Source organism: Balaenoptera physalus (genome assembly GCF_965194825.1).
Source record: "Balaenoptera physalus genome assembly, chromosome: 19".
Lineage (NCBI taxonomy): Eukaryota > Metazoa > Chordata > Mammalia > Artiodactyla > Balaenopteridae > Balaenoptera > Balaenoptera physalus.
In genome coordinates, this window is record NC_138900.1 from 56,930,172 (window position 1) to 56,958,089 (window position 27,918).

General features: G+C 38.5%; 1 protein-coding gene across 2 annotated transcripts in view; it reads left to right on the top strand.

Annotated features, from left to right (window-relative positions):
- Positions 1-23,878, top strand: part of CNTNAP4 (contactin associated protein family member 4) — a 256,737-nt gene extending 232,859 nt beyond the window's left edge. For both annotated transcript variants that reach the window (XM_082438971.1, XM_082438970.1), the window contains 7 exons: positions 1,072-1,311; positions 2,740-2,964; positions 4,263-4,396; positions 5,237-5,324; positions 15,581-15,799; positions 16,131-16,202; positions 21,506-23,878. In XM_082438971.1, coding sequence (XP_082295097.1) covers positions 1,072-1,311; positions 2,740-2,964; positions 4,263-4,396; positions 5,237-5,324; positions 15,581-15,799; positions 16,131-16,202; positions 21,506-21,699 — 1,172 coding nt within the window. In that variant the 3' untranslated portion in view covers positions 21,700-23,878. The remainder of the gene's footprint in view (positions 1-1,071; positions 1,312-2,739; positions 2,965-4,262; positions 4,397-5,236; positions 5,325-15,580; positions 15,800-16,130; positions 16,203-21,505) is intronic.
- Positions 23,879-27,918: the final 4,040 nt, after the last annotated feature.

The window sequence follows — 27,918 nt, forward strand, 5'->3', positions numbered from 1 at the left end:
TTTCTGAGCATTAATTTATGGTATTCCTGGGCACCAATGTATGTGCAAGTGCACCCAGAGCTTACATTCCCCTTAAGATAGTGCTTTAAGTGACTGTCTGAATCAGGTTCACCTGTGTGCTTGTTGACCGTTTAGATTCACAGCCTTTTTTTCTGGCCCACACAATTAGTATTTCTTGGGACAAGCCCCTGACCCTGTATTTTAAGAAGCCTTTCCATGTAGTACTCATATTCCGTAAAGTTTGAGAACCTCTGCCTTAGAATAGCAGGGTCTGATTCTACCCAAACACTGTAAACCTCTTCAAGGGTGACTTGGTAAATACATGTTGTTATATATTATTCAATAAATGTTACACCACTGTGTGTCCTCATTAATCCCCTTTCCCGATTTCGTTGAGAATCTTTTCAAGCTTAAAACAATGAACACTGGTCCAACACTTAGAAAAAATCCACTGGGAGATATGCCTGACAGAAGCAAATACTCTGGTGCTCAATCTGATGCTGTGTGTTTTTGATGAAAATATAACAACCAAAAGAGCACATCAACGCACAGTCAAGTTAGAAAAAGTCAAGGATTCCTTCATAGTTCTCACTAAATTAAAACTGTCCCGGCATTAGGATCAGGTTTCAATGTGAAGGACAAACCACACTTACCCACAAATATATGCTTATTTAAAATTGCAAGAAAAAGATTAGTTTCTACATAAGAATATCAATGCATAGCACTGTTATTTTGAATGAAAGAGCCTTTAAGTTGTTCTTTAAAATAAAGAGACTGATAAAAAAAAGTCTCCAATTTAAAGTTTAATAACACCCTTTTAGAAAACAAATCTATAACAAATTCAACCTTTGGGGAAAAAAATGAATCAATGTTTTATCTTTTATCTTTTTGAATTCTTCTATTTTGTCACAAATCGTGCTTCTAAAAGTATATTGGCTCTTCAGACTCCAGCGGTTCTCTGTTAAGGTCATGATTTTGGCCGCCCTCCATGAGGCCTCAGTTTTGTTTGGTGTTAAAATCCTGAACAAAACACCTAGGAACGTGTTTGCATTTGCAGTATTTCCCTTTTAGGTGGAACGGCCACCCGACAGAGGGGCTTTCTGGGATGCATTCGGTCTCTGCAGTTGAACGGAATGGCCCTGGACCTGGAAGAAAGAGCCAAGGTGACTCCCGGAGTGGAGCCGGGCTGCAGAGGGCACTGCAGCAGCTACGGGAGGTTGTGCCACAATGGCGGGAAGTGCAGGGAAAAGCCCAGCGGGTTCTCCTGTGACTGCACCTCCTCTGCATTCGCAGGGCCGTTCTGCTCAGATGGTGAGTGTGACGCGGGTGCCCCAGCAGCAAGACAATCCAACGTGAATAAAACCTCCTGCAGTTCTTTTTCTCTGTAGCTATTTGAAACAAAAGTATTTCCATTTCTGAATTTTTTTTGGCAAATTGCCTATTTTATGCCAATGACATTTCATTACTTAAATATTTGCCGCGGTTCTTTAAACACTGTGTTTATTGATGGTAAACCCTCTAATCGTCGCCTCTAGGTGTTGTAGAGTGTTGGCTGCTCAGTCTGCACTTTTCTATCTACAGCTAATGCTCTTAAGTAATATGGGTGTCAACAAGCAGTCCCATGGGCAGTTCTCATTTTTCAAATCATTAAAAGCATTGTTGTTATTTTTGAAGATGGTCAACAATGCAAAGACATTTAGGAAGCTTTGTTGTTTTACCAAACAAATATTATTTCCAGGAATATAAATAACGTTTGCATTCAGTATTGATGTGTAACAAAATAGAGATGCTCGGGCGTTTTGCTCTGTGAAATGTCGACTGTCTGTTGGTGAAGTGAAACAGCGGACTCTTTTTCAGCTGGTCTTGTTCACTGATCCATGTCATGGAAGAAGGAACGAGCTGAGTGTAGTATTCAGCGTTCTGAACAGACTTCCGTGAATAGACAAACGTTTGCTGTAGTTCCTCATAGAAAAATGTCAACTGGTTTAATTCAGTTGCTTTATTTAAGTGTTTCTGGGCGACTGAACCTTTACTAACGAAAACTGGCTGCAAATTGAAGCAGTCCCTGATTTGCAATGAAAGCATTTGAGATTATTTAATGGAAAGTTGGCCAAAGTGCACTCTTCAAGTCATCTACTTTTTATCAGGAATAAGTTATCATTTAAAATCAACCTGTGGTAATCAATCACTGCTGCTACCATTCTATGCTTCTCACGTTTAAAGTTAGAACTAAGACCTGTCTTTGCATCCTCATGTCTTTATAAGAGGATGTCTTTATTTTCTGAATCTAAATGATTTCCAGTTCATCTTGCTAAGTGTAATCGGGAATATTATTCTGCATCCACATGTTATGTAGTATCTAAAACGTGTATCTATAGATAGTAAAAATAATAAACAGACAAAAATCTAAAGCTCTGAAGGAGTGGAGATGTTGCTACATTATCCGTGAGCATCGTCTGAAGCTCACGTTCAACAAGTGCCCTGTATAGTAATGGGGGAAAGCAGAGTTCTGGGATCCCGAGCTAGTTACCTCTCCCACCATCTTCTTCACTTTTATACAAATATATTTGGGGGGGGGGGTGTGTGTTTATGTGTGAATTTAGGATATTAATCTCGTGTAAGTAAAATGATTTCTAAAAGTTTAGATAGTTATTTTTTTAATTTAAAAAGTATCAGTATAACTGAGACAACATCCTTTTTTCTTAAATTTTTTAACGTAAAATGTGCATATCATTTCAGAGATTTCTGCCTATTTTGGATCTGGCTCATCTGTGATTTACAATTTTCAAGAAAATTACTCCCTAAGTAAAAATTCCAGCTCCCACGCGGCTTCATTTCATGGTGACATGAGGCTAAGCAGGGAAACGATCAAGTTTAGCTTCCGCACCACACGGACCCCGAGCTTGCTGCTCTACGTCAACTCCTTTTATAAAGAATACCTTTCCGTTATCATTGCCAAAAATGGTGAGTGCTGTTCAGACGAGAGAAAACGGCTAGAACACTAGGTCAGGAACGATCTGAATCCTTCTCATGCTCCCACTTCTCAAACTACAAACAGGAAGAAAAGTGTGCCTGTCCTGTGTATTCAGTTTTGTTTTTTCGGTACTGTCCTATCAACTCAATCTAAAAGGATTATTTAAAATACTTAAAATGCCTTTATCGCTTTATAATTTTGGTAATTTAACACAATCAGTGTGAATTTTTAATTTATGTAGATAAAATATTTATTATATTTTATCATTGCTAGGATCACTTTCCTATTCCATGTGAATATCAGTATCAGTTTTGTGGTTCATTTTGAAATAGGATGCCTATTTGTACATAACAAATAATTTCCTTTGAATCAAAGTAGAGAAGTTTTGAGAGAATGTTAACAAACTAGCATTATGTATAAGAAAACGTCCACAAAATAACCTGTTGGTTCTGATTTTCGGCAATAAAGTAGTCATGGGAAATGCTAGTACATCGACGCAGGGTAATGGTATGTGGCTTAGGACGTGTGTGCTACAGAAAACCACTTACTGTTATTGTTCTCTTCCCTTTATCTGGATTAGAGATAAAAATTTTATGAGTAAATCCTCTGGGTGAGGAAAACAAACGAACATACAAACATGTGAATATATTATTTCAACTAAATCAAATATGGCCCAAGGGCACTGAACATCAAAATAAAAATAATATTGTTCAATAAGTATATTTCTCCTCACTGTATACATTTTGAGCTTGAAGCTTATCTATATATATTAGGACATTTTCTCTGTTAAACTGGAAGATATCCTGTGAAGTAAATTTATTGACATCTTTGCAGGCAATTAAGTGAGTAGTGTTTGCTTATAATCATTCCATTCATCAGTTGCATTTCAGGAATGGTAGATACATTTTTTTTGAAAGATGAGATTATAGAAACAACGTTATTGCAATATTCCACAGTAGTTTGGCACTTCATAATATACGAAATCTTATTTTTTTAAGTTAGAGGCTAGTACAGAGATTTGCAAATGCTTAATCACATATTTGACAAATTAAAATTTTGCAAGAAAGAGCCTGCTTATTCGCAGCGTATTTGCTCTTGATTTTGAAAATAGTGCACTTTCACATGGAAACTGACTTCTAGGGATTATGAGGAAAGTGTACATCCAAATGAACTACTGTGGATTTCCCCCCAGAAATTAATAAATAACAAAAAAGGATTCTTGAGTTTTTTTAAGTAGTTTTTAAAATACAATTTTAACTAAAATATAACTTTTTCCCCCCTACTTTAGGAAGTTTGCAGATCAGATACAAGCTAAATAGATATCAAGAACCCGACGTTGTTAACTTTGATTTCAAAAACATGGCTGATGGGCAGCTTCACCACATAAAGATTAACAGAGAAGAAGCAGTGGTCTTTGTGGAGGTAATAGAGAAAATGCAGCAGAAGCAATGGGTAAAATTATGCTCCCCAGCAAGACGGACCTACAGCAGAAATTGGATAATGGATAGATTAAACAAAGATGTCCTTTCAGTTGCTGCTTTTGCATAGATCATAGACCATCAGACGTGTTCAGGTTTTTTAAGCAATAAGATTCTGTCCAAAATATTATTAATATTTGATACTTAAAATTGCCAAACTTTCCTATTTGTTTTGCTTTACTCAGGAGGGAAATGCTTTCTAGTTTAGCATAATATGCTATTGGTAGGACCATTGCTACTCTAATGAAACCAGTTTACTTCAGATGGGTGTACATGCAACCATAATTCTAGCACAGAAATTAATGATTGCAACATCAGAATAAATTTTAAAATGATGTGAATTACAGCAGAGAAAGATGAATTATTCACTCTACCAGCTTTTGAAGAAAAGCACTAATGTTTCAGCCCTCTAGATAGAGGAAAATTTCTTAGCTGAATGACTCAAGTGAAAATACCCAGCTAAGTAAAAATATCAAGATGAGAATAGCTTGTATCTTTTTGTTGGTTTTCCCCATTTTGGCTTTCTTATACAGTGGAGAAAAATGGAGTGATATAAGGGGATAGAAGGTGGGGTGCACTGGTATCTGAGGGTGCATAGAAATAGTTTAGAAAATAATATTCACCTGTATAAATGGCTAACTCTTTAAACTTTGTTTTCCTAAATCTTTGGGGCCATATTAACTCTTGCCTATTTTATCATTTTCTTTTGTCTTCCTTTGCCTCCTGCCTCTTCTCAACAACGGCATCCGTTTGGATGTTTGCATCTCATGTAACAATTTTGTAGATTGACGAGAAAGCGAGGAGACAAGTCCACCTTGCATCAGGTACAGAACTCAGTGCGGTCAGATCCCTTGTACTGGGCAGGATTCTAGGTAAGTAAAAGGAATGGCCTTTCCCCTAATCATGATGCATAAACATGGACCAGAAGAGTCGTATGCCAGAGTCACACACACACACACACACACACACACACACACACACACACACACGCCACATGCAAATTCATCATGCCAAAAGAAATCTCTTGCGTAATTTCATTTCTGAAGTGAATGATAATCAAGGCAGAAGCTGTACTTTCTCAGGGGTATATGTAATTGTGAGTAGGGACATTTTGCAAGATGAGCAAGCATGTTACTTTGATAGTTATGCCACTCTGGCGTGTGCCATGCATCAGTCCAGCATAATGAAACACGGTATTGCCCTCACACTTCAAGAATATCAAATAAAAGTAGAAATAACAGGCTGTGTATCAGTCAGCTGCCAAATATATAAACCATTATCTAATGATAAAACTAGGATTAGATCTAAAAAAAAATGGAGGAGAAAGCAATTGCTTTTCTGCTGCTTAGTGAATATGCTTTAGGTTGTGGCCTGGATCCTGTTTGCCTTGTTGAGATGCAGTGGTCAGCCACTCCTGCTAGAACCCAATGACGTATAACCCAGTGTCTATCTAAATGCCTTATAATTCTTATTTCTATCCACTAGTTACTTCTGATAATAGCACTGAAGTAGAAACATACTCTTGCCATTTTAACATCAAAATATGTACGCTTTTTTTATACTTGCCAGCAAGGACTAAATGGAAAGAGGGGCAGTACATTTTAAAAGGGATTTTCTTTTTAGTTATAAAAGTGGGGGTGGGAGACTTTCTGTAGTCTGGTTCTTATTCCTAGTTTGATATTTGACACTAACCTCGAATATTTTGTCCAAGATAATAAATGGAATCTTTTATTTTTTTGACCTTTTCAGTTACTTATACCTTGATATATCATTTCTTGCATTCCCTGTACATAATCTCAGAATCTTGAGAATGTTTGATCAAACCTATGGGTGAATGATCAAAATATTGGCCCTTGAGAAGGTTAATAGTTAAGTTTGTAAATACTTATAGGCTTTCTAGTACTATGATAAGCACCAGTATTGTACGCTCTTATTCTCCAAACAAGCAGGGGAAATATCAATTGCATTGTTCTTCCAGTATGCTATAGTAGAGATAAAAAATATGTGCAAAGTACTACTTAGATATTTGGAAGCTTAATTGGAATATCCCAAGTGAGTTTCATAGTATAAGTTACATAAATTCAACTACAGTAATTAAAAAGCAGATAATTATAGCAAATCCCGATTTCAAGAGCTCCTCAGTCTAGCAAGGTCTGAGATGAAGCATTTTACATAAAAATGTAAAATACAAGATAGAAAATTCTAACAATTATGCATAATGTTGATAAAATCATATTTTTGAAGAAATAACATGTTCAAATTTAATGCCAGAGTTGCTGATGAAAATATTTTGTGTGAATAGAAATAAGTCAAATATATTATAAAACAATTGGGAAACTGATCTGCATTTTATGACGAGGATTATATTAATCAAACAGTAGAATAATAGCATTCATTATATAAATATTTGTTTCCCTTTTTATAACGAATATCGCAGATTAATAAGGAATTAAAGATGTTAATGTTTTCATTCAAGAACAGAGTATTATTAAAATGCATATCACTCGTGCTGAAAATTAAGATTAAAGTTCAAAAGTAAGAATTTATTTGGTACGTGCCTAAGGTGTGGATCTTGACCAAGGACTAATATTACATTCAAATCATTTGTAATTCAAAGGAGACTAATAATTTATGGTCATATGGTGTGGTATATGAACTTACAACAAAATGTTATGTACTATATTATTATCTTGTAATATGGTATGTTAATTTATAGCAAAATAGATGCTAAAATGGAACCAGTAGTTTTCCAGAGAGTTACTCCGTCTTGAAGTTTCTTATTATGTTAGTCGGGGTCCTCCAAGAAGCCATTGCCAAGACAAAATTAACCATGTGAGGATTTTATTAAGGGGACACTTGTGAAAGAGAACGTGGGGAGAGAGCTTGCCAAGACTGGCAGAGCCGTCAGATGCCACGCAGCTCTGCCTTCAAGTGAAGGAGAGAGGGAGGGAAAGTTAGACAGAAGCATCCTAGACTACCGTGCAGTCAACAAAGGTTAAACAGTCTTTGGGGAGCCCATGAGTCTGTCATCCATCAGAGGAGTCCCATGTTTCCAAGGATGGGTCTGCCTTAGAGTCCCTGCTATGATCAGCTGTTGGCTGGGAACAGCCCATGGGAAGCAAGGCACCAGCCCAAGTAAGAGGATGGATTTCAGAGCCCAGCAGCTGGGGCCCTTGGTCAATTCCTCTCATCTAGTTGGAGGTCTGCAAGGCACATTCTCATGTGCCCACACTTATCAACTATGTTTTTCATTTTTGTAAGTCTGTTTGGCTTCCTTGTTCATTTAGCACATACTTTGTGATCACCGGTTGTGTACACAGAGAATGCCACTCAGCAAGGCAGACACTGCCTCTGCCCTCACAGAATTTATGGTTAGTGGGCATACAGATAATCATTATACAAAATGTTCCTGTGTATCTAATTGAGTGTAATGTACCCTATGTTGCTTGGGATAAAATAGTTCCAAATTATCCTCCAAATTAAAATAAATTAAAATACTGTGGGACTTCCCTGGAGGTTCAGTGGTTAGGACTCGGCACTTTCACTGCTGGGCCCCGGGTTCAATCCCTGGTCAGGGAACTAAGATCCCGCAAGCTGGGCAGCACAGCCAAAAAAAAAAAAAAAAAAAAACTTAAATACTTGTTTCGTTTTATAATTTCTGAATATTTCTTTTAAGGGAGCAGAAAAAACCATTGACCCGTTTTTTTTTTTGGAGTTATAATTTGCCTATTTTCAACCAAAGACTTAAGGATATGACCATCCACTGCCATTTTATAAATTTATTTATTTTATTTTTGGCTGTGTTGGGTCTTCGTTTCTGTGCGAGGTCTCTCTCTAGTTGCGGCAAGCGGGGGCCACTCTTCATCGCGGTGCGCGGGCCTCTCACTATCGCGGCCTCTCTTGTTGCGGAGCACAGGCTCCAGATGCACAGGCTCAGTAGTTGTGGCTCACGGGCCCAGTTGCTCCGCGGCATGTGGGATCTTCCCAGACCAGGGCTCGAACCTGTGTCCCCTCTGTTGGCAGGCAGATTCTCAACCACTGCGCCACCAGGGAAGCCCCCACTGCCATTTTAGATGGAAACCCAGAAATAAAGGAAATTCTTCCCCTCTTTCACTTTTCTCCAGTACTCATTTCTTAAACTTAGGAAGAATCATGGGAATAATTTTGGATTATTGTCACTATTAATCAACATTACTAGCAGATGTTGAAAAGGAGGGTAAATTTTAGAAATAATATCAAGCTGTACTATGATGACATGGAAACCATCTCTAACTCCCTACTACACTTAAAATATTTAAAGACTCAATAACTTTGGCATTAATAATCATTAGTAGTTGGGAGCCGGGGTGAGATGATCCAGCTGTTTGCCAAGCAGCTCAATTTAGATACTCCTGTATTCAATAAAGTACATTAAATTTGCTTTTCATATTTAAAATTCACTATAAAATTAAACTTTGGATTCTGCATCTGGATACTTTTGTATGTGAGAATCGTTTTATGATTTATTTGAGTAGAAGCTGGGTGATTATTTTCACTCATCCTGAGTAGTAGCTTTTGTATGTTAGAGGTGACTGATGACCATTAAGGATCATTTCTCTCTTCTGAGGCCATAGAGCCAGGGAGTACACTCAGATTAGTGCAGTGGAGGTTTAGCCCAGATGTAAATAAAGTCTGTAGTCAGCTAGGAAAGGACATCTACTCAGTCTCCGATGAAGAGCTTTGAGAACAATCTCAATGTGTCAGGAACCGTTCATGTAAAACTCACTTAAGAGCCCAGACGTGAGGAAAAAACATGAGCCAGGTAACCCAAGGGCACTGCAATTTTGTAAATATATTGTGAAACGTCTCTTAAGATAATGGAGGCGTTATTTTAAAAGCACGTTTTAAAAGAGAAGTATAGTTTAGAGCAAGAAAAGTAAGGCATCTACTTAAAATCACTTTTTTGTATTCATCAGGTTGATTTTTGAATATTTTAATAATTAAAATGTCATAGACCATCTTCAGTACTTAGCATAACTTCATCCTTGTGGCGGCTTTAATCGTTTCCAGACAGTCAGCTGTATCATTTTGAATTGGCCATACCTAGAAACTTAAAAACAGCTTTTCTCCTCATCGTGATACCTGAGCATCGATCAGAAGTGTCATGTTCCAAAGGCAAAGAGCACTCGTGAGGCTGAAGCATATTATCTGATTTTAATTATGGAGCAAATGATAAGGTAGACAGTGGGATTTTGTCAGAGGCACGTATAATCATGAGTACACGCTCCAGGTGGGACGGGCAAGTGTACGCCTTTGACAAGGATGTCACCTGCATCACTTTCACTTGGCCGTCAAACATCGTAAAACAGAGCTCAACTTACACTGCAAAAAATGCTAAATGATAAAAGCCAAAGTCACAAATCCCAAATTATATATTTATCAGCTGTCACAATCTAGAAGCCTTCATACAACGATAAAACTCAAATAATTTCTAAAATAAAAAGGAGAAAGCAATCGTTTATTTCTTTGATTACTGACGTGCTTTAAAATGTACCTGCACCAGGAATAAGTAAAAAATAAAGCCATGATCAGGGACTTACATTATTGTGTGCATGAATTTATTAAAGACCAGGCGTTGACGGATGAGAGAGAGAGGATGGAATTGACAGGAGGTACGGATACAGGACCTTTGGGGTGGAGAGAGGGCACAGCCACGGCAAAGAGATACTGGACCGGCCAGCCTAATGATGGTCTATAGCACTAGTCAGAAGAAAGACAGTGAAATGTGAATTCTGCTCGTGTTGTCTGTTAAGTATAAAAGAGGGTTAGTGATGGTTTCCATGTCATCAGAGTAAGATATTGTTACCTATAAATTATCCTCCTTGCTTGATAGCTGCCAGTAATGCTTGTTAACGATGATTGAAGCCAAAAAGTGTTCCTACAGTCCATTCTCATTTGTAGAAATGAGTACTGGAGGACAGAGAGAAAGCAATTCCTCTCTTTCTATTCTTCCTTCTGAAGACGCAGGCAGCCTGATGTCATTTCTTTGTTAAGCATGTTCAAAATGTGTTAAGTACTGAGGCCAAAGTGAATGATTCCTCAATCGGCTCCTTTAAGAGACCTATTTACTCAAAGATTATATAAAGAGACATCTCTCTACGATGTAATTATGTAATTAATCAAAGGAGGTATGCAGGTATAAAGTTGTTTTGCTAATTCATTAAGCTTTTATTGGGTCACAATTCCACCACATGAAAAAAAAATCTCAATTAAGATCATTGCATACTCTTGAAATTGCATAAAGCCTCTCATAGCAAATGTGCCCACATTTTGAAAAATGATATAATTTAACCTATTACAAAATGACTGAAAATTACTATTCAGAGGCTGAGTGAAGTTTACGACTATTTATTACTTTTTTATGTCAGGTATGTAATGGTGCAAGAACACTGACAGCAAAAATCGGTGGGTGCATCATGGTGGGAAGAGCCAGGTTGCATCAGATAAACTGGGTTCATATTCCTCCCTAATTAATAGGCTGCATTTCATTTGCCTTGTTTATCCAAAACTCATTAGATTAAGTTCTGAGTTGTGTTTACAGATTGTTTTTTATGTTAGAAGAGTTTTCTAAAAGCCTGAAGATGTTTTCACTCATTGTGAGCAGTAACTTTGGTATATTTAAAGGCAGTGACCACATCGGGATCATTTATCTCTTCTGAGGCTGCAGAGCCAGGAAGTAACTCAGATTTCTGCAATGGAGATCTAGGCCAGATGTAAATAAAGTATGTGGTCAGAGGGAAGAGGATGTCAACGGCATCTCCTCAGAAGAGCTTCAAGAACGGACTTCAATCTCAGGGACATTTTATGTAAAACCTGCTTCAAAGCCAAAGGGTACATAAGAAAGTTTAATTCAGTTACTTAAGGACACTGTGATTTTGTAAATGTCCAGTCAAATGACACTTCAGATGACACAGGTCATGCTGAAAGCAAAAGAGAAGCTCAGGTTACCCCGAGATGCCTCACTATAAATAGTTTGTACATTAATCAGGTTCTCAAGGTTGTATCTCAGAGCAGCAGGCTTGGTTGGCAAATAAATACTGTTTATAAAAAAACCTGCTCCTTTATCCACACAGTATTTGCTGTCCGCTTTGCCATTTGACTTTTCCACCAACTTTTGTTGTTGTTGAATCCTTGTTGTAATTGCCTATGATGGTAGAAATGTCCTGCTGGATATTAGCACTGCTCTTCTGATTCATTGCACCATTTTCTGGCAAGCTTTCTTTATCTTTATGGATTAAAGGTATTGAGATCCTTTTTTAAGGTGGCCCCTTTTCCATAGGTATGGCCAAACTACTTAGGTTTCTTTTGAGTTATTTGTTTTGTTTTGTTTATCTTTGTTGTTGTTGTTTTGACAGCCACAGGAAGTTTCATGAAGCACTTCTTCTTTTAATTGTTCTTCATTTACTTCATATCCTTTCCAGAAGCAGTCCTCTCTCTGGGTAATAAATAGAAAGACGCTTCGTACGAATTTTACTTTCTTGTTACTCTGTTTTCTTGTAGAACTTTTGGTAGATTTCTGTGCAAAAGCAGAAGCCATTCCCTTGGTTGGAAGATACACTTGAGGCTAACTTTTTAACAGACAAGACCACCTGCAAAATCTGAGTCAGTTAAGAATTTTTCTAACTGGAAACATCCCAAACATAATTGTCTTATCAGGATTTCAATGAAGTAAGAGGCATTTATCTTCAATTCCCCCACCTGTCCTGTTCTAACCCTTACATGTTGTTGGCATTTCAGGAGTCAGATAATAGGAAAGATAAATGTTTTTGTTCACTGGCTTTATGAACACGGTTGTCAGTGCAGCTCTCTGATACTATGTACTGCTTATAAGCAACTTAATATAGCTGTTAACTTCATCTGGACTCACCTCTGGGAAGATGGATGCAAAGTCCCATAGTTCCCTTTCTCTCCAGATTCTAGTTCCGACCCATTGACTTTCCTGAAACAAGGGAGTTGACGGTCTAGCGCGGCCGGGGCGGGGGGTGCCTGGGGGCTGCCAGTGAGACAGTGTTGTGAGACTCCCTGCTTCTGGTTGGAAGGGAGTCTGGGGACCAGCCTAGAAGAGTCTTAAGGGAGACCCTGAATAGTGTGGATCCTGGAAAATGCTTGGCTTGCAGAGAGCCCTGGACCCCATGGGGAAAGGGCAGCATTGAAAACTCAGTGCTTCTGTGTTCCCTCTTTGCCGAGGAGAGAATGTGAGGATTTCCTGAATCCTGAAATTTGGACCATGTCCTCTCTATCCTGAGGCTGGGTGGGCATTTGGATGGCAGCTTCACTGACAAGGACAGCTGCTACGCTGTCTACCTTCTCTGTTAGCCACCTAAGGAAGGCAGTGACAGAATCAACTAGCAGATGAGAAAAACAGCCCTATATACAACCCTTGATTCAACAGCAGTCAAGTGGGAGAGAAACCAAAACAACCAGAATTAAGCTATTCAAGGAGACAGAGCCCATCCTGAATGAAATTGAGTAAGAGCATTGTAAGGAAATTCTAGCAAAGCAACAAAAAGACCTAGAGGAGCTAAAAGTATGATTTTTCCAGACTAAAAATGAATGATCTTTGTGGATACTTGAAATCATCCCCTGGAAGAGCCAGTGAGTGACGCACTTGACCCACACAAAAAACAAGTCCTTAAAAGATAGAAATCAGGAGGGAGATTAAAAGCAGTTCAAGAGTATGCAGAGGAGACCCAATGTGAATACTCGGCAGTCCAGAAGGATAAAAAGGATGAAAGTGAAACAGTAGTTGCTTGCACAGCATATGAAATTTTCCAAGCTGAAGAAAAACCTTGTGTCTGCAGATTAAAAGGGGCCACCGTGGTCTTTGCGTAATAGATGAGAGAAGATAAACAGCAGGGACAATCTGATAAAAATTCCTAAATCACAGGGAATCTTACAAAGTTTAAGAAAGAAGTGATAGAGCCAGAAGATGCTGGAGTGATATCTACAGGCGATTAAGAGAATAGGGCTGGGCAGAGTCATCCTTAAAATAGACACACAAAAAAATCCCCTAATCCATCAAGATAAATTTCTGTTCCAGATACACTCCATCACATTTTCTAATTTATTTCTTCATAGCATTATCAGTCTCCAGAATTTTCATCCATTCCTGTTTCATGTTTATTGTCCGTCTCCCCTGCTAGGATGTAAGATGCTCAAACAGCAGGGAATGTGTTGCCTGTATATTTAGCTCTTAAAACAAATATTAATTGACAGACTAGTTTAAGTTTTAGAATTTAAAGCTTTTTTCTACAATATTTTATAACAGGTAAATATTTTCAGTTTAAAGGTGTAGGGTTTTAAAAAGTTGCCTCATATCAGATTTTTACCAAAGAAGTGAATTTTATCTATTTACTTTTTTTGTTGTTGTTCAAAAGGTAAGTTTTTTTTAAGGTCTATAGAAATTTTATTCAAGATTTTAACCTTGTAGAAGAAATATGAAAAGCACTGTTCTGATTATGTTGCTATTAAAGTATATTCCTTTTTATTTCTTGTTAAAGTAAAAAAAATAAAATAAACCAAAAAACTCCAAAGCAAGAATGCTGTCTTTTTCTAAAAATACGTATATTTGAATGTATCTCCATCCATTCAAATGAGTGACTGCTGTGTGGTGGGACTAAGTTAGTTCTTTGCTTTATACACGTTGATGAAGCGCCTCCTATGTAACTGCGTGGTGCTGGGTGTTGAGGGTTCCCTGTGCGCTCACGGAGCAGCAGAGTGATAGCCTCTCAGGGCTCTTTGTGCTACGAGGCAGGACAGCCTAGTGGTAAGAACATAGGCTCCAGAGCTAGGATACCTGGGTCTGAATACCATATCCCCCAGCACAACAGGAAAGTGATGTAATCTCTCTAATTTTCAGATTTTTTGAAGTGTGATATTCATGATGCTAAACATCTAATCAGTATTTTTATTAAAAAGATATAAAATGTGAATGAAAATGGGGCAGAAGGAAGTGTTCTTCAAAAACCTTGATATGACAAGACAACCTCAATCAGAACGGAGTTGCCCAGAGTCATTTCAAGAATAGATCTCAAGCCAGAAAAAAAAAAAAAAATGCACCGCAGAAGATATAAGTGGAGTGAAGGAAAGAATGTGTCAGTTATAAACAAAAGAAGCTTATGATTTTGGAGTCCAACAGGCCTGGAGTCCAGTGCACAATGCCAACAGCTGAGTAACCTCAGGCGAATCACTAAAATTCTGAACCTAAAGGGTCTTGTCTGTGTGACTAGAATAGGATACTCATGGCTACTGTAAGGTTTAAACACAAGCATGCAAATCCCTTAGAATAGTGCCTACCATATAATAAGCATTCAATAAATACAATATTTATTATATTAGTTTTTGAAGAGACCAAAATGCAAATGTTGGTGTCCCGGTATGTGCAGCACAGGTGAAAGTAGTCTTGCTGCTTTATGATCATATAGGATGGGTGGGTGCATTGTAGTCTGATAACATTTGAACGTTAAAAGTCTACAATTAATTCCCCTTGTTTAGATTTCATGCTTGCCAAGCATGAAATATCTTCTTCCCTGTAAAATTATGAATTAATATTTTGACACTCAAACCAATCTCTGTCCCACAATAGTTCCATATTAACTAAATGCTCGTTAAAATGGGGGGAGGGGTTGTCTATGCATAGGGGGCACACACATATCTCAGTCTGAGCGGCAGGTGGATAGTGAAACAGGGAGAAAAGTCAGTGAGGTGTGAAGGTTTTCACTGCTGTACGTGAAGAATTAAGAGTCTCTAAAAGCTTTTGAGATACAACCTCTAACATGATAACATCTTGCGAGAACCCTGATCAGTTCATTATCTGACCCATTCTTTTAGAGACTTTCATTATTTCCAGAGAGCTCTCAGTATATTTAATTAGCCATACTTAAAAACTTGTCTTTATTAACCTGGGATGTCTCACCAGTAGTTGTGGGAAGATTGAATGGATCTCTTGTAGTAAAGACAAAAGCAAAAGGAATTTAACAGCTGTGTATGTATTGCTGTTGTGTTGTCAAGACTTGGAATATTCCACTGTGGCGTTGCCCGTTTGCACCTTTGCTGTCGTCAATACTGCGGTGTTTCTTTGGCTTCACAGAACACAGTGATGTGGACCAGGAGACGGCGCTGGCAGGTGCCCAGGGCTTCCTGGGCTGTCTCTCTGCTGTGCAGGTCAGCCACGTGGTCCCGCTGAAGGCCGCTCTGCACCACAGCCGCCCAGCCCCCATCACCATCTCAGGACACGTGACGGAGTCCAGCTGTGTGGCCCAGGCTGGCACTGATGCCACGTCAAGGGAGAGGACACACTCCTTTGCAGGTGGCGTATGGCTCTTCCTTTACCCAGTCACAAACACAGCTTGTCCATTGGATATTAAAATCTTTTAATGCTGCGACTCTATGTTCTCGAGATGGTTTCTTGAAATTGGTTTTGTTTAATTTTCAGTCCTTTCCCATTTCTTTCCTAGACTCTCAGTTCTTTATTCATGTGGACCATTGCATGTGGGCATTGCTTAAGGTTAAAATTGCAGACATCCCACATTGACCTCTATAATTCTGTTCTGGTTTTAAAAGTTTATGAATTTTTAAAAATTTCTTCTTTTTACTCACCGATATCCCCCTCTCCCCCCTTTTCTGTCCTTTAACTGCAGATCATTCTGGAACAAGAGATGACAGAGAACCCGTCACTAACACAATCAAGAGTGACTCTGCAGTAATTGGAGGTAGTAGAAAGCATGAGCGAGCTCTTCCTATCATTGCTAATGATGGGGTAGTTAGCACTAGAGAAGCTGTCTGTGCAGAATCTACACATGGCCCAAGAGTTAGGCAGTGAATCCTGAGGTCAGTGGGGTGCTTTATTATCTGTACTTCATTGTCTTATAGAGTCATCCGGAATTCCCAGCTTCCTTGGAGAGTTTCAGTGTAAATAATTGATAATTCACTGAAACCTCACACTCAAAGATTAGTTGTTAAACTATGTACTAATGAATATCATTTAGCTTGATAATGGCCATCTACATTCCCTAGGGTGTTCTGACTGTATTTGAGGAAGTGTCATTTTTTGCCTTCTTGGACACATCACTGCTTCTGCAAGGGTTTATGTAAGAAGTAGGAAAAACCTGAGATTAACATTAGAAGCATATATTTAATGTTGCCTTAATGCTTAATAAAGGTGGATATTTCCATGGTTTAGATGCTCCTCTCAATGAATATTACATTTTTATTTGCATTTTATCAAATACAAAACTAATGGAATAAGGGTGGTTCATACTTACTTTATTATTTTTTTTTAATTTATTTATTTTATGTATTTATTTTTGGCTGTGTTGGGTCTTCATTGCTGCACGCGGGCTTTCTCTAGTTGCGGCGAATGGGGGCTACTCTGTTGCAGTGTGCGGGCTTCTCATTGCGGTGGCTTCTCTTGTTGTGGAGCACGGGCTCTAGGCACACAGGCTTCAGTAGTTGTGGCACGAGGTCTCAACAGATGTGGCTCATGGGCTCTAGAGCACAGGCTCAGTAGTTGTGGCACACGGGCTTAGTTGCTCTGCAGCACGTGGGATCTTCCCGGACCAGGGATCGAACCCATGTCCCCTGCATTGGCAGGCTGATTCTTAACCACTGCACCACCAGGGAAGTCCCAATACTTATTCTAAATTGCAAAATTAACACAAAAAATTTTAAATATATCTTCCTGGCAGTAAAACAACATATTCTCTGAGACATAATTTATTCAAAACCAACCCCCTACATAAACCTTTTCCTTACTGATTAATGGTCTTAAAGAATGTTATTAATCAGATTATTGAAATGTTAAGTGGCTCACCTTTCCTCCATACTCTGCATATGATATGGACATAAAAAGTAAACAATTATTTTATTATCAATATATTGCCAGGTAACGTGATTAGTCATATACTTGAGCAACTTAAGTGGGCGTTATACCTGATTCATTTGGTTCTATTTTTACACCCTTACTCATGTAGACACTGACTTCCTTTAAGAACTTAGAATTTTATTTAGACAGAGAAGAGTACTGGTCAAATCTTTGTGAGAATATTAACATCCCCATTGCTTTTTCAGTTGCTTTACTTTTTATCAGATTAATGAGGTATAAATTAAAGATGCATAAAATAGGTTCCTCATTTAGTCATGTAACAAGTGAAAAACAAAAACTAAAACCCTGTTAGAAGAGTAGTTAATAACTGCGTGTCTAAAATAAATATATCAATATAGTATTAATACAATCCATGGTAAAAACTCATTTGAAGTTATAGCATTTAAAATGTGCTCAACATTGCAAATTGTTGGGATTCCTAGTCAAACAAATTGTCTCAGTCTCATAATGGTGCTTTTTCTGTGCATTTAACTAGTATAGATATATAGTAAGGATATAGGGAGATAAATATACAGATTTAGATATAAATAGTTATTGTATAGTCAAGCTAATGTTACAGCAAGTATTTAATCTTTAGAATATTGTTTGTAAGTCATTGTGTGTTGGAATGGAACACACAATGGAAACAACTAATAGGTGACCTGTGAAATTCTCACTTGACTCAAATGCACAGAGCAGAGCAAGAATTATGGAAGATTTGCTGCTCGGGGTCTCGCCAGGGTCTACAGATCCAGGAGTGTCTGCTTTTGATCATTGCAGACTGAGCTTCAGGATCAGAGCAGCTGATCGTGGCCATCTAAGCCCGGGAGGCCTCGCCTGGGGTCACGCGCAGTTTCTCGGCTAAATCACGGAATTCCATTCTCTAGCGTGTTGCTCCATCTGCTAGCGTTGTGGTAGAGTTCTTCATTTGTTTTCTCGTTACTCATAAATTGCACCCACTGTGTAACAATAATTAATCCATTTAAGTAGTTTCCAATTGGCTAATTCCCCCATGTTTTACATTTTAGGTAATCTTTTTCTTCAGTTGCAAACAGTAAATAAATAAATAGTGTGAGATGGGAAAATTGATTTAATAAGATATTTAAAACTGGTGACTCAGGCACTATAGAGGGTTTCTGGCCAGAATACACAGATATGAATTCTCAGATTTAGACAGAAAGCTACATAATTTCCTCAAAAAAACACATTCACCCAGAGCTTCAGATGGCAGTGTCACAGAGTGCTGTAGATGGCCATATGTCATTTAGAGTATCCTTTTTCCTTTCTTCCTTTTTTTTTTTTTTTTTTTTTGTATAACAGGTTAGATCAAGGTTTTTCGTGGACATGACAAACCCTGACATAACACTGTCTCCAGTTAAAAGGGAAATCACACGCATGGAGCAAACCATTTCCAGAGTCCACCCGTGATTTTGACTGTCTGGACGTCCTGCCTGGGCCTGCAGTAGCCTGCCCTCTGTGTCTACTTCATCAGCTTTCCACACTGAAATTGTTCAGAATCTCTTTCTTTAAACTAGAGGCCTATAACCAGACAATAGAAGTAGTTATAGCAACTCAACTGATTACTTTTCTAAGATGAGAGGCAAAATATATAACATCAAATGGATATTCTGATTTAAATTATTCTTTATTAATATGACCAATTATGAAAAACCATATGCATTAGTAAATTCTTCAGATTTCAAGTACAGTACAGAATTTAGTTACCAGGTTTATGTTGGATCTATCAGCAAGGAATTGCTGTCCCTCTCAGATAAGGCTGACCTCGCCAAAAATCGGCTTAGCCCCTGGCAATATTATGATTGGCTGTAGTGAATCTGCCCGTCAGATCATGTGCTGTGGAATCCATTGTGACTGATGAGGACCTTCAAAGTTTTGGCTTCAGTTGGATTTGTTAGAGTTGTTTATACCTAATTTAAACTAGGATGAAGAGTCCTTGTTTTACGATATGAGACTCCATCCACATCACTGTTTTCATTGTACCTATTTTCACCTGAAAACACTATATTAGTACCTCCACTGATCTCATCAGAAAAGTCTAAGTACACGGGGACTCTCAAACTCATGGTGACAGACAACAGTTTTCCAAATTCTATTTTTCATTTGAAAACTTGGCTTTTATCATTGGCATCCTACATTGTCAGTTGTTTTTCTTTTCTTTTCTTTTTAATAAATTTTTAAAATTTTATTTATTTATTTTTGGCTGCATTGGGTCTTCATTGCTGTGCATGGGCTTGTGAGCGGGGGCCAGTCCCCACTGCAGTGCGGGGACCCCCTCATTGCGGTGCCCCCCCCCCAACAGAGCATGGGCTCCAGGCACATGGGCCTCAACAGCTGTGGCACACAGGCTCAGTAGTTGTGGCACATGGGCTTAGTTGTTCTGCAGCAGGTGGGATCTTCCCGGACCAGGGCTCGAGCCCGTGTCCCCTGCATTGGCAGGCAGATTCTTAACCACTGCGCCCCAGGGAAGCCCTGTTTTTCTTGAAGTGACAGATTTACTTCATTTTAAAGAAAATGTCTGCCAGATATCCCAGTTAAAACAACCATAGTTTATCTGTCAGTCATCCTTTCAAGTAAAAACAGTGTTCTTTAAAGGAAAAAGCAGCTAGTTCAGTTCACAACTCAACTCAGATGTTCACACTAGCATTCTTCCTGGAGACAACCATCATACCTCACGCTGCAGTAGAAGTACTTTACAAATACTTCCCATGTCATCACACAAAATGTTAGAAAGACTTACGGCCAAAGGTCACGATTTGGTAAAATGCGTAATTTTTAGTGCTTCATCAAGGATATTCTTAAATGAATCTGGTAGTGCAATGCCTGCTTTCTGCTTTATGAATTCAGTGACCACTTTTCAAGTTTGGTGGCCTTGCCTTAATTCATGCTAAGGTACCAAGAAGTTCACCTAACCTTGTTTTGTCCTATCGGTGGATATTACAACACAGTGAAAAAGGCATCTTAGAGTTATTATGAATAGTTTTGACCCTGTGGACCCCTCAAAGTGTCCCGGGAACCACCAGGGATTCATAGATCACACTTTGAAGAAGACTGACTTAACATAATGCCAGGATTGGTAACCATTTGACATAGCTAACAGTTGTGGTATTTAAATTTTTTATTTACAATCAGGTGTTTCAAAAAATCAGTATTCCTCATATAGATATAATTACTCTATGTATTAGTATCGATATATTTCATTAGTCAAGATTATTCATATACATAACTTGTTCCTGCTATTTAACAATATAACAAATTATTGATAATCAACTTCATTAAAGTGTTTACATTTAAGGGGATAAATTAGGAGATTGGGATCAACCTATACACACTACGATATATAAAATAGAGAAACAACAAGGACATACTGTTTACCCAGGGACCTATACTCAATATTTTGTAATAACCTATAAGGGAAAATAATCTGAAAAAATAGATATATGTGTATATATATATGTATAACTGAATCATTGTGCTGTACACCTTAAACTAACACAACATTGTAAATCAACTATACTTTAATTAAAAAATGTTTGCAGAGACTTCCCTGGAGGTCCAGTGGTTAAGACTCTGTGCTTCCCCTGCAGGGGCATGGGTTACCCCTGGTCGGGGAACTAAGATCCGACATGCCGCATGGTGCAGCCAAAAATAATAATGATAATAACATAAAATAAATAATAAAAAATGTTTACATATTTAAGTATTAAAAACACATTTGATTATTTTATGACGTTACTATTACTCTATAATTTCAAAATAATTCAAACTTGTCTGGGTATTAATGTGAAGTGACCCCATGGTCTTAGAGACATGTAGGTAATACCTTGTGTTATTAACATATTGTACATATAAATGCACTGAATAAATCCAGTATAATATGCATTCAGAGTAAATGAAGGTGAACCTACAAGACTGCTAGAACTCAGAAGTAAACTGAACATATCTTGATACTACTTGATCCAGAAATGCCTAAGGTTTTGATACTGATTTGAAATTGATATTTCCAATTTATATATATTAGATGCTTGATTTCAGTAGAAAATCATTTTATCATGACTTCTTAAACAGTGAAGTCTACAGTTTCTACCTGAACAACAATTCTGATTTTGTGTTTCTTTTCTCTTCTCTCACTAGGTTTGATAGCTGTTGTGATCTTTATCTTGCTCTGCATCGCTGCCATAGCTGTCTGCATTTATCAGCAGAAAAGGTTATACAGAAGAGATGAGGCAAAAAGGTCAGAGAATGTAGCCAGTGCCGAGGCTGTTTTGAAAAGTGAGCTTAATATACAAAATGCAGTCAGTGAAAATCAGAAAGAGTACTTCTTCTGATAGGCAGCAGTGATTTACCTTATAATTACAGCAGTCTGATTAGGGGCTCTCAAGGGACAAAAAAAAAGTTCTTACACTGAATGTACAGGCAATGGATTTGCGGCACTGCCATGTTGCCACGTCCAGACTCGAGACAGCTCCAGGAGGCCTCATCCAGTGACATACTTCCCGTAGCGGTCATTCCATATAACAAGGAGTTTTAGATATTGATGTTAATTTCCAACTGTTCTGATATGATCTAAAACAGAAGTTTAACCCACTTGAGAGCTACAGTTTTTCAATGTGAAAAGTGTAGCCCTGGCCTCTCAGCCATAAGTGATACCTAAGTTGTGTGAGAGGTAAAAGTCAAAATTGGACTATAATGACCTTGCTTTATTTGAGAACATATGCTGTGTTTGCTTTAAGTGTCCCCATGGTGTTGTTCATAGACCTGGAAATGCTTCTAAGATCCTGTTTGGCTGGTGTTTGCATCTTCAGTGGCCAAAAGTATATAAACCCCTTTGCCTTTCTCTGTATTGCATTCAATACAATTTATCAGTAGTGTCGAAATATGTTTTGTTGTCACTGATTTGTTTGTATTGCTCTTTTTCTATTTGACTCTTCTCGATGATTTTGAAAACTTTAGGTTTTGAGTGTCAGGCTCCAGCTCTGAACATGCAATTCATATGTTACAAGACCTACAAAGTGCATTGGTCATCAGTATGCGATGTCTTGCCTTTAACACTCTTCTGTTTAACTTGCTTTCATGGTTCGGTATCGGCAGTAGTTAAGACCCTGGGTAATGCCAGTTTCCCAAAGAGTGTGAAATGTTGGCAAGTAAACTCGATATAAAAAACACAGTTCTTAACACTTCAAAGAATTGTTTTTATTTACAACTGTAATATCTCAAATGAAATATACTTCCGAGAATATTTTCCCCCAAACCTTATGTCAGTTTTCTTTATAGGTTTCTATTTCTGTTTTCCTAAAGTTTATCACCCACTTTTCTTTGATCTCCCTTTACTGTATTCCATGGAGCGTCTTCTTACGTATTAGAAAAAGGAGACAATTTGAAGTGTAGAGCTCCATTCTTCATTCTAAACTGTATCCCCCCCTTCAGGCATATGTTTTGCTGTGCACTGACCTCCAGGACGTACTTTTTGAAATATAAGCTGCAGCCATGCCCCCTTTTTTGCAAATCCAGTAGAGTTATTCAAGAATGCTCCTCCTAAGGGGTGATGGCATACTACATGTCATATTCTAAGTCTGTCGTTCTAGTTACTTCTCATTTACGATGATGGGGTATATTTCTCAAAAAGAACCAAAAATCAATATAACTTACTAACTAGTTCATTTTGATTAGGAGGTATATACATACCAGAAGTTCAAATAATTATCAATAACTTTATGAAACTTGCAATAATTACCTTTGAGGCCATGTAAACAAGATGCTTGCATGTAGCTATCTTTGAATTCCACAAGCCAATTATATAGCAGAGGCACTTTGGAATTTACACTCACACTTTCCAGGTGTCTGCCAAGGAAAAATTGGATTCCTTAGTTTGTTCACACCAGAACAATTTGGAAATATGTAAATTTAACATATTTTTCTTTATTTTCCCTCTTGACGCACCTTACAAAACCTGCCTGTCTTTTCTCACAGCACTATATCCATTTTGATGTTTCTGTAAATGCCCGACTAAATCTCAAGGGTATGAATTAACAGTAGTTTATGAAGGACCTATATGGATAAATGGCATTTTTGCTGTTGTTGAAAGGCTTGTGGTAGCTATCAAAGGATTGAACATGAAAATGGTAGTTTTCATTTAATGCAAAGCTGAATACAAACACTGTAACAGCTCTGAATCTTTCACACGTGTTCTTGTTATTTAGTAGCAGCATTAACCTGGTTGGGAGCTGGAATGTAAACAGGTTTATAGATGGTAAAGCCTCGCAATACTCTGTGGTCTGCCGGCTAGGAACTTCAACATTATAACATCAAAACGCACTGATGCGTCATATGCCATGACTTTCATTCCCTGATTTGTAATCTGTTCCTTCTTTTTTCTTAATAAAATGCACTTTTGAAGTAAAATGCAGAATATATTTTGAGATGTTGTATAAAAGTTTAAAATGAGGGAATTATACTGGATTTTTTTTTTTCTCAAAAGAGTAAAAAGATGCGTAGATGTATGCCTTCTTTACTGGTGTTTGTGGTTTTTTTTTGAACCTTTTGGTACACCCCATGATTATTATGAATTGTTAACAAAAGCTGCATTTATAATTTTTCCTTTTAACTGGACTCAGAAATGAAAGAAAAAATAGAAAGATGTTTACTGATTGTAACAAGTAAAGGAAGTTAAACTAGATTTTAAGTTTTGCCAGAGAACAATGATTTGACTGTTAGCAGTTGTTTGCTGAAAGGTTATTTTATATTTAAATTGGGTGATATCCTTTTACTTCTGCCAAGAACTTGGCTCATCTATACAGTGAGCCCTGTATAGATGCACGGGATTATACGTAAGCATATAGCACACACTGCTGTAATATAAAAGTTTAAAAATTCTTTATTGGTGATTTCAAGTGAAAAAAAATGAAAACAATATGTAATTAACATTTCCCAAATCTCATTAAATCCAAATGTGCAATATGCAAATAAAGTGGAGTTAGGGTGGCATAGGAAATGAGGGTCATGCATGGGAAATGACATCTTAATTTTGCAGAAACCATGTCCACTCTAGGAAATAGTTCCATTTTTAAAAATCCTTTCCCAAGTCTTGCTCTTTAAAGCAAATTTAATAAATTCTTCAGATGGTAAGTTAAAGACAACAACCAGAGAAGAAGCTTTATCTAGACAACCAACCAGACAGAAGTCAAGCGTTCCAAATTACCTTTCATCAGATGGTACTGTCCTTCATCTATAACAGAGCCTTGCGACAGTCCATCGTGCAACTGGCAATCGCTGATATATTAGTGTGAACAGCTCAGTTTTACAGATGAAATGTCTGAGACGCATATCTATGAGGTTAGATTCCCAAGGGGACATGTAGTCGTATGTAATAAGCGACGAAGCTGTGACAAGAATTTCATTTTCACCCCACATTTTGCTGATCATTAGTGCCTTTAAGACCTGGAGTTCTGACAATTATTTAGTGGTGTAGAAAGGATCTTGGTATCCTTTTGGTCCAGAATGACCTATAGTTCTAGATCTTTTCCATATCCTTTTTTAAATGAACATAAACCTTTATTTGGTAGGTCGTGCTGTTGACAGATTTTTCTTTAAAAAAACATATTTATTAGGCTTATGGTTCTTGACTCTAGGAAAGATCATTTTAATCGAAACACATATAGTCTTTGTGAAATACTCAACGTGAGTTAGATCTGACTGAGTCATCAAATGTTTTCCTCATGATAGAAGATGACACATCTCATATTAAAATGTGTAGTTGATTGTTTGACTTTCCAATCCATGTATCAACTAAATGACGAATTAATGCAATTTTACAGATGCATTCAGTAAGTCCTGCTTGTCTTCTGCTTTTCCAAAGTTGGGATGATGGAGAGTGATAACAGGGAAGAAAAAGTTTAGCAGCCGACTGTGTGTTAGGATTGTGTGTGCGTGAGCACATGCACGTGTACAAGAAGGAATACAACATGAGGAGCAAGGGAATATGAACATTTTGCATATAATGTGGTAAGAGACTTGGACTTTTGGTGTATCAGTAGCTTCCCTGGAGCCTGGCTTTGAAGATTTGCAAATGCAAATAAAATGGGATGGAAAACAACCTGACCCACAATTATAATGGCTTCTCAGGTGAAATCATTTTTTTATTCGTTTCCCTATTTATAATGTTATATTTAAATTTAAAAAATACATACATATATTTAAAAATTTAAATAGTATTCAATACGAGAAATATTACAAGGAAAAATAGCTCTCCATTGCCATATCCCCTGCCATATCACTTTCAGCTCCTTTAGCTGTCTCATTTTAGCTATCTCCATGTTTCTTAATTACATGCTGTAACAGGCTGGGTTCCCTGGGAAGCAGAGTCTTAAGACAGAGATTATTGTGAAGGAAATTTATTAGGGAATATTGTAGAGATCAACATCTGTTGGGGAAAATGGGGCAGATGGAGAAGTTGGTACAATCACAACAGAGACTCAGCCAACCCTGTTGATGTGGCCCATTAAAGATGTCCTGAATTGGGGTGAGAGGGCCGGGCATTTTTACTCCTGTATCATCCAGGCATTGGGCATTGACTGCTTGGTGACCAGGGCATGAACTTGGACAAACAGCTCTCTTCAGCTTAGGTAGTTCCTGAAGAGGGAGGATAGACCTCCTCAGCATCTGGGGGATCTGGGTGGCACAGTGTACCATCCCTGAGGGTCTACCCTGTGCAGCTCAGACCCACCTGCTTCCTGTGAGTTCTGAGAGCCGCTCCTTCAGGACTCTGGTGGGCCTCATTGCCCTGGGGAAACTTACAACAGGAAAGAGGGTAGAACAGACCACAGACCCTGCCCCTGCAGGGGGTCTCTTGGCTGCAACTGGGACTCATTCTCTCCCTCCTCTACAACCCATACCAGACTCCCATATCGCGAGCTGACAACTCTGCAAAGAGTTTGAACCCTTGTCTAGTATGACCTTTTCAGGCTGTAGCTGCTGTACTTTTGCATTTACCATTAAAATTGGTCAAAGGGGTATCTACATGCCAAACATATTCTTCCTGCCCCCATAGCGTAACAGCAGCTCTGTCTATTACTAACTGATCAGGACAGTTCCCCCTGATGTAGCCTCCCACGTAACACTGCACTAGCTAAAGATCCGCGTTACAGCAAAGGATGTGTGAGAGTGAGCATATACTGTGGGATATGCTGGTCCTTCCATATCACACCATCAGAAGGTCTGCGTAGACACTCAAAAGGTGGTGTTGGCTGATGCCTTTCAGGCAGTAAAGGCAACCCATGCCTGAAATAAGTAATGATGCTAATCAAAAGTAATCTCTGTCCATTTCAGGGTAGAAAAGATCTGATGTAGTCAGCTGGCCGCAAAACTCGTGTCCTTGTAGAGGGGAATCTTTGTGGGGAATGAGCACGGGTCTCTGCTGCTGACCATTTGAACATTCAGGAGTGGTAGTAGTGACAACAGTCCTGATGGATGGGAGCTAATCTACTTAGGATGCATTGCTTCCATTCCTACCTCCGTGGCTACTCTGCTCATACACCCATTGTACTAGCACTTCAGTGGTCAGTGATTGAGTGGTTGATACCAACTGGCTAAGTCCTCCTGTCTACTTGGTTGTTAGTGATTATTCCACAGCAGCATAAGCTTTCTGGTGGGCAAATATCTCGACATTTCATGCCCACCTACCCATAGGTCCATCCACATGCTTCTACCTCAGACCTCCTTGTCTCTGATCTTCCAAATCTCCTAGGTCCTGACAAATTGACCAAATTACTGTCTGTAAGTCCATATATATTATACCCTTGGGCCATTTCTTTCATACCAAGTGAGTGACCGGGGCCACCATCCAAAAGTTCTATTCATTGAGTGGGTCTCTCCTCGCCACTGTCTTTCTATGCTATCCTGATTGGGACTCTGTAGTGGTGCTACCTTTCAATTTCAGCTTCACCCACATTCTAAATCATCCCATCCATGCACCAAGTTCACCGTTTTACCTTCTTCAGCAGTTGGTAATAAGGGACCATTCATGCAACCCTAAGTGTGAGCCAAGGGAAACGTGCCAGGGAAGAGTAGTGGAGAACATGGGGGTCTGGGCTAGTGCCTTGTGCAGATGGCTTGTGCCTGCTAATGCTTGATCCCAGATGCACCATTTTGTAGTTACGCTGGCCATCCTGCTAACGTTGTGACTTGGTGATTCTGACAGAACCCAGATCACTATGGACAATTTTGACCACATTTAATGTCCCAGCGTGAGGCACTTCATCTCTAGCAGGGCTCAGTAGCGTGCCAGGGGATTTTTTAGAGAGTTGGGTATTTCTCTGCTGCAGATGACATGGCATTGCTTCCAAATCTTGAATTTCTGCAGTGTATTATTCCCATTGGTGACTGCCAGTGAAGTCTGCATGGCATTTTCTTCAACCAATGATACCACTAAGAGCATAGGGTCTACAGAGTTATATGGTCCAACAGGCAGGACCACTTGTCTACTGTCTAGACCCACTGTAAAACCCTTTCTTGCTCTGAGCCCCATTCAAAACTAGAGGACTTTCATGTTA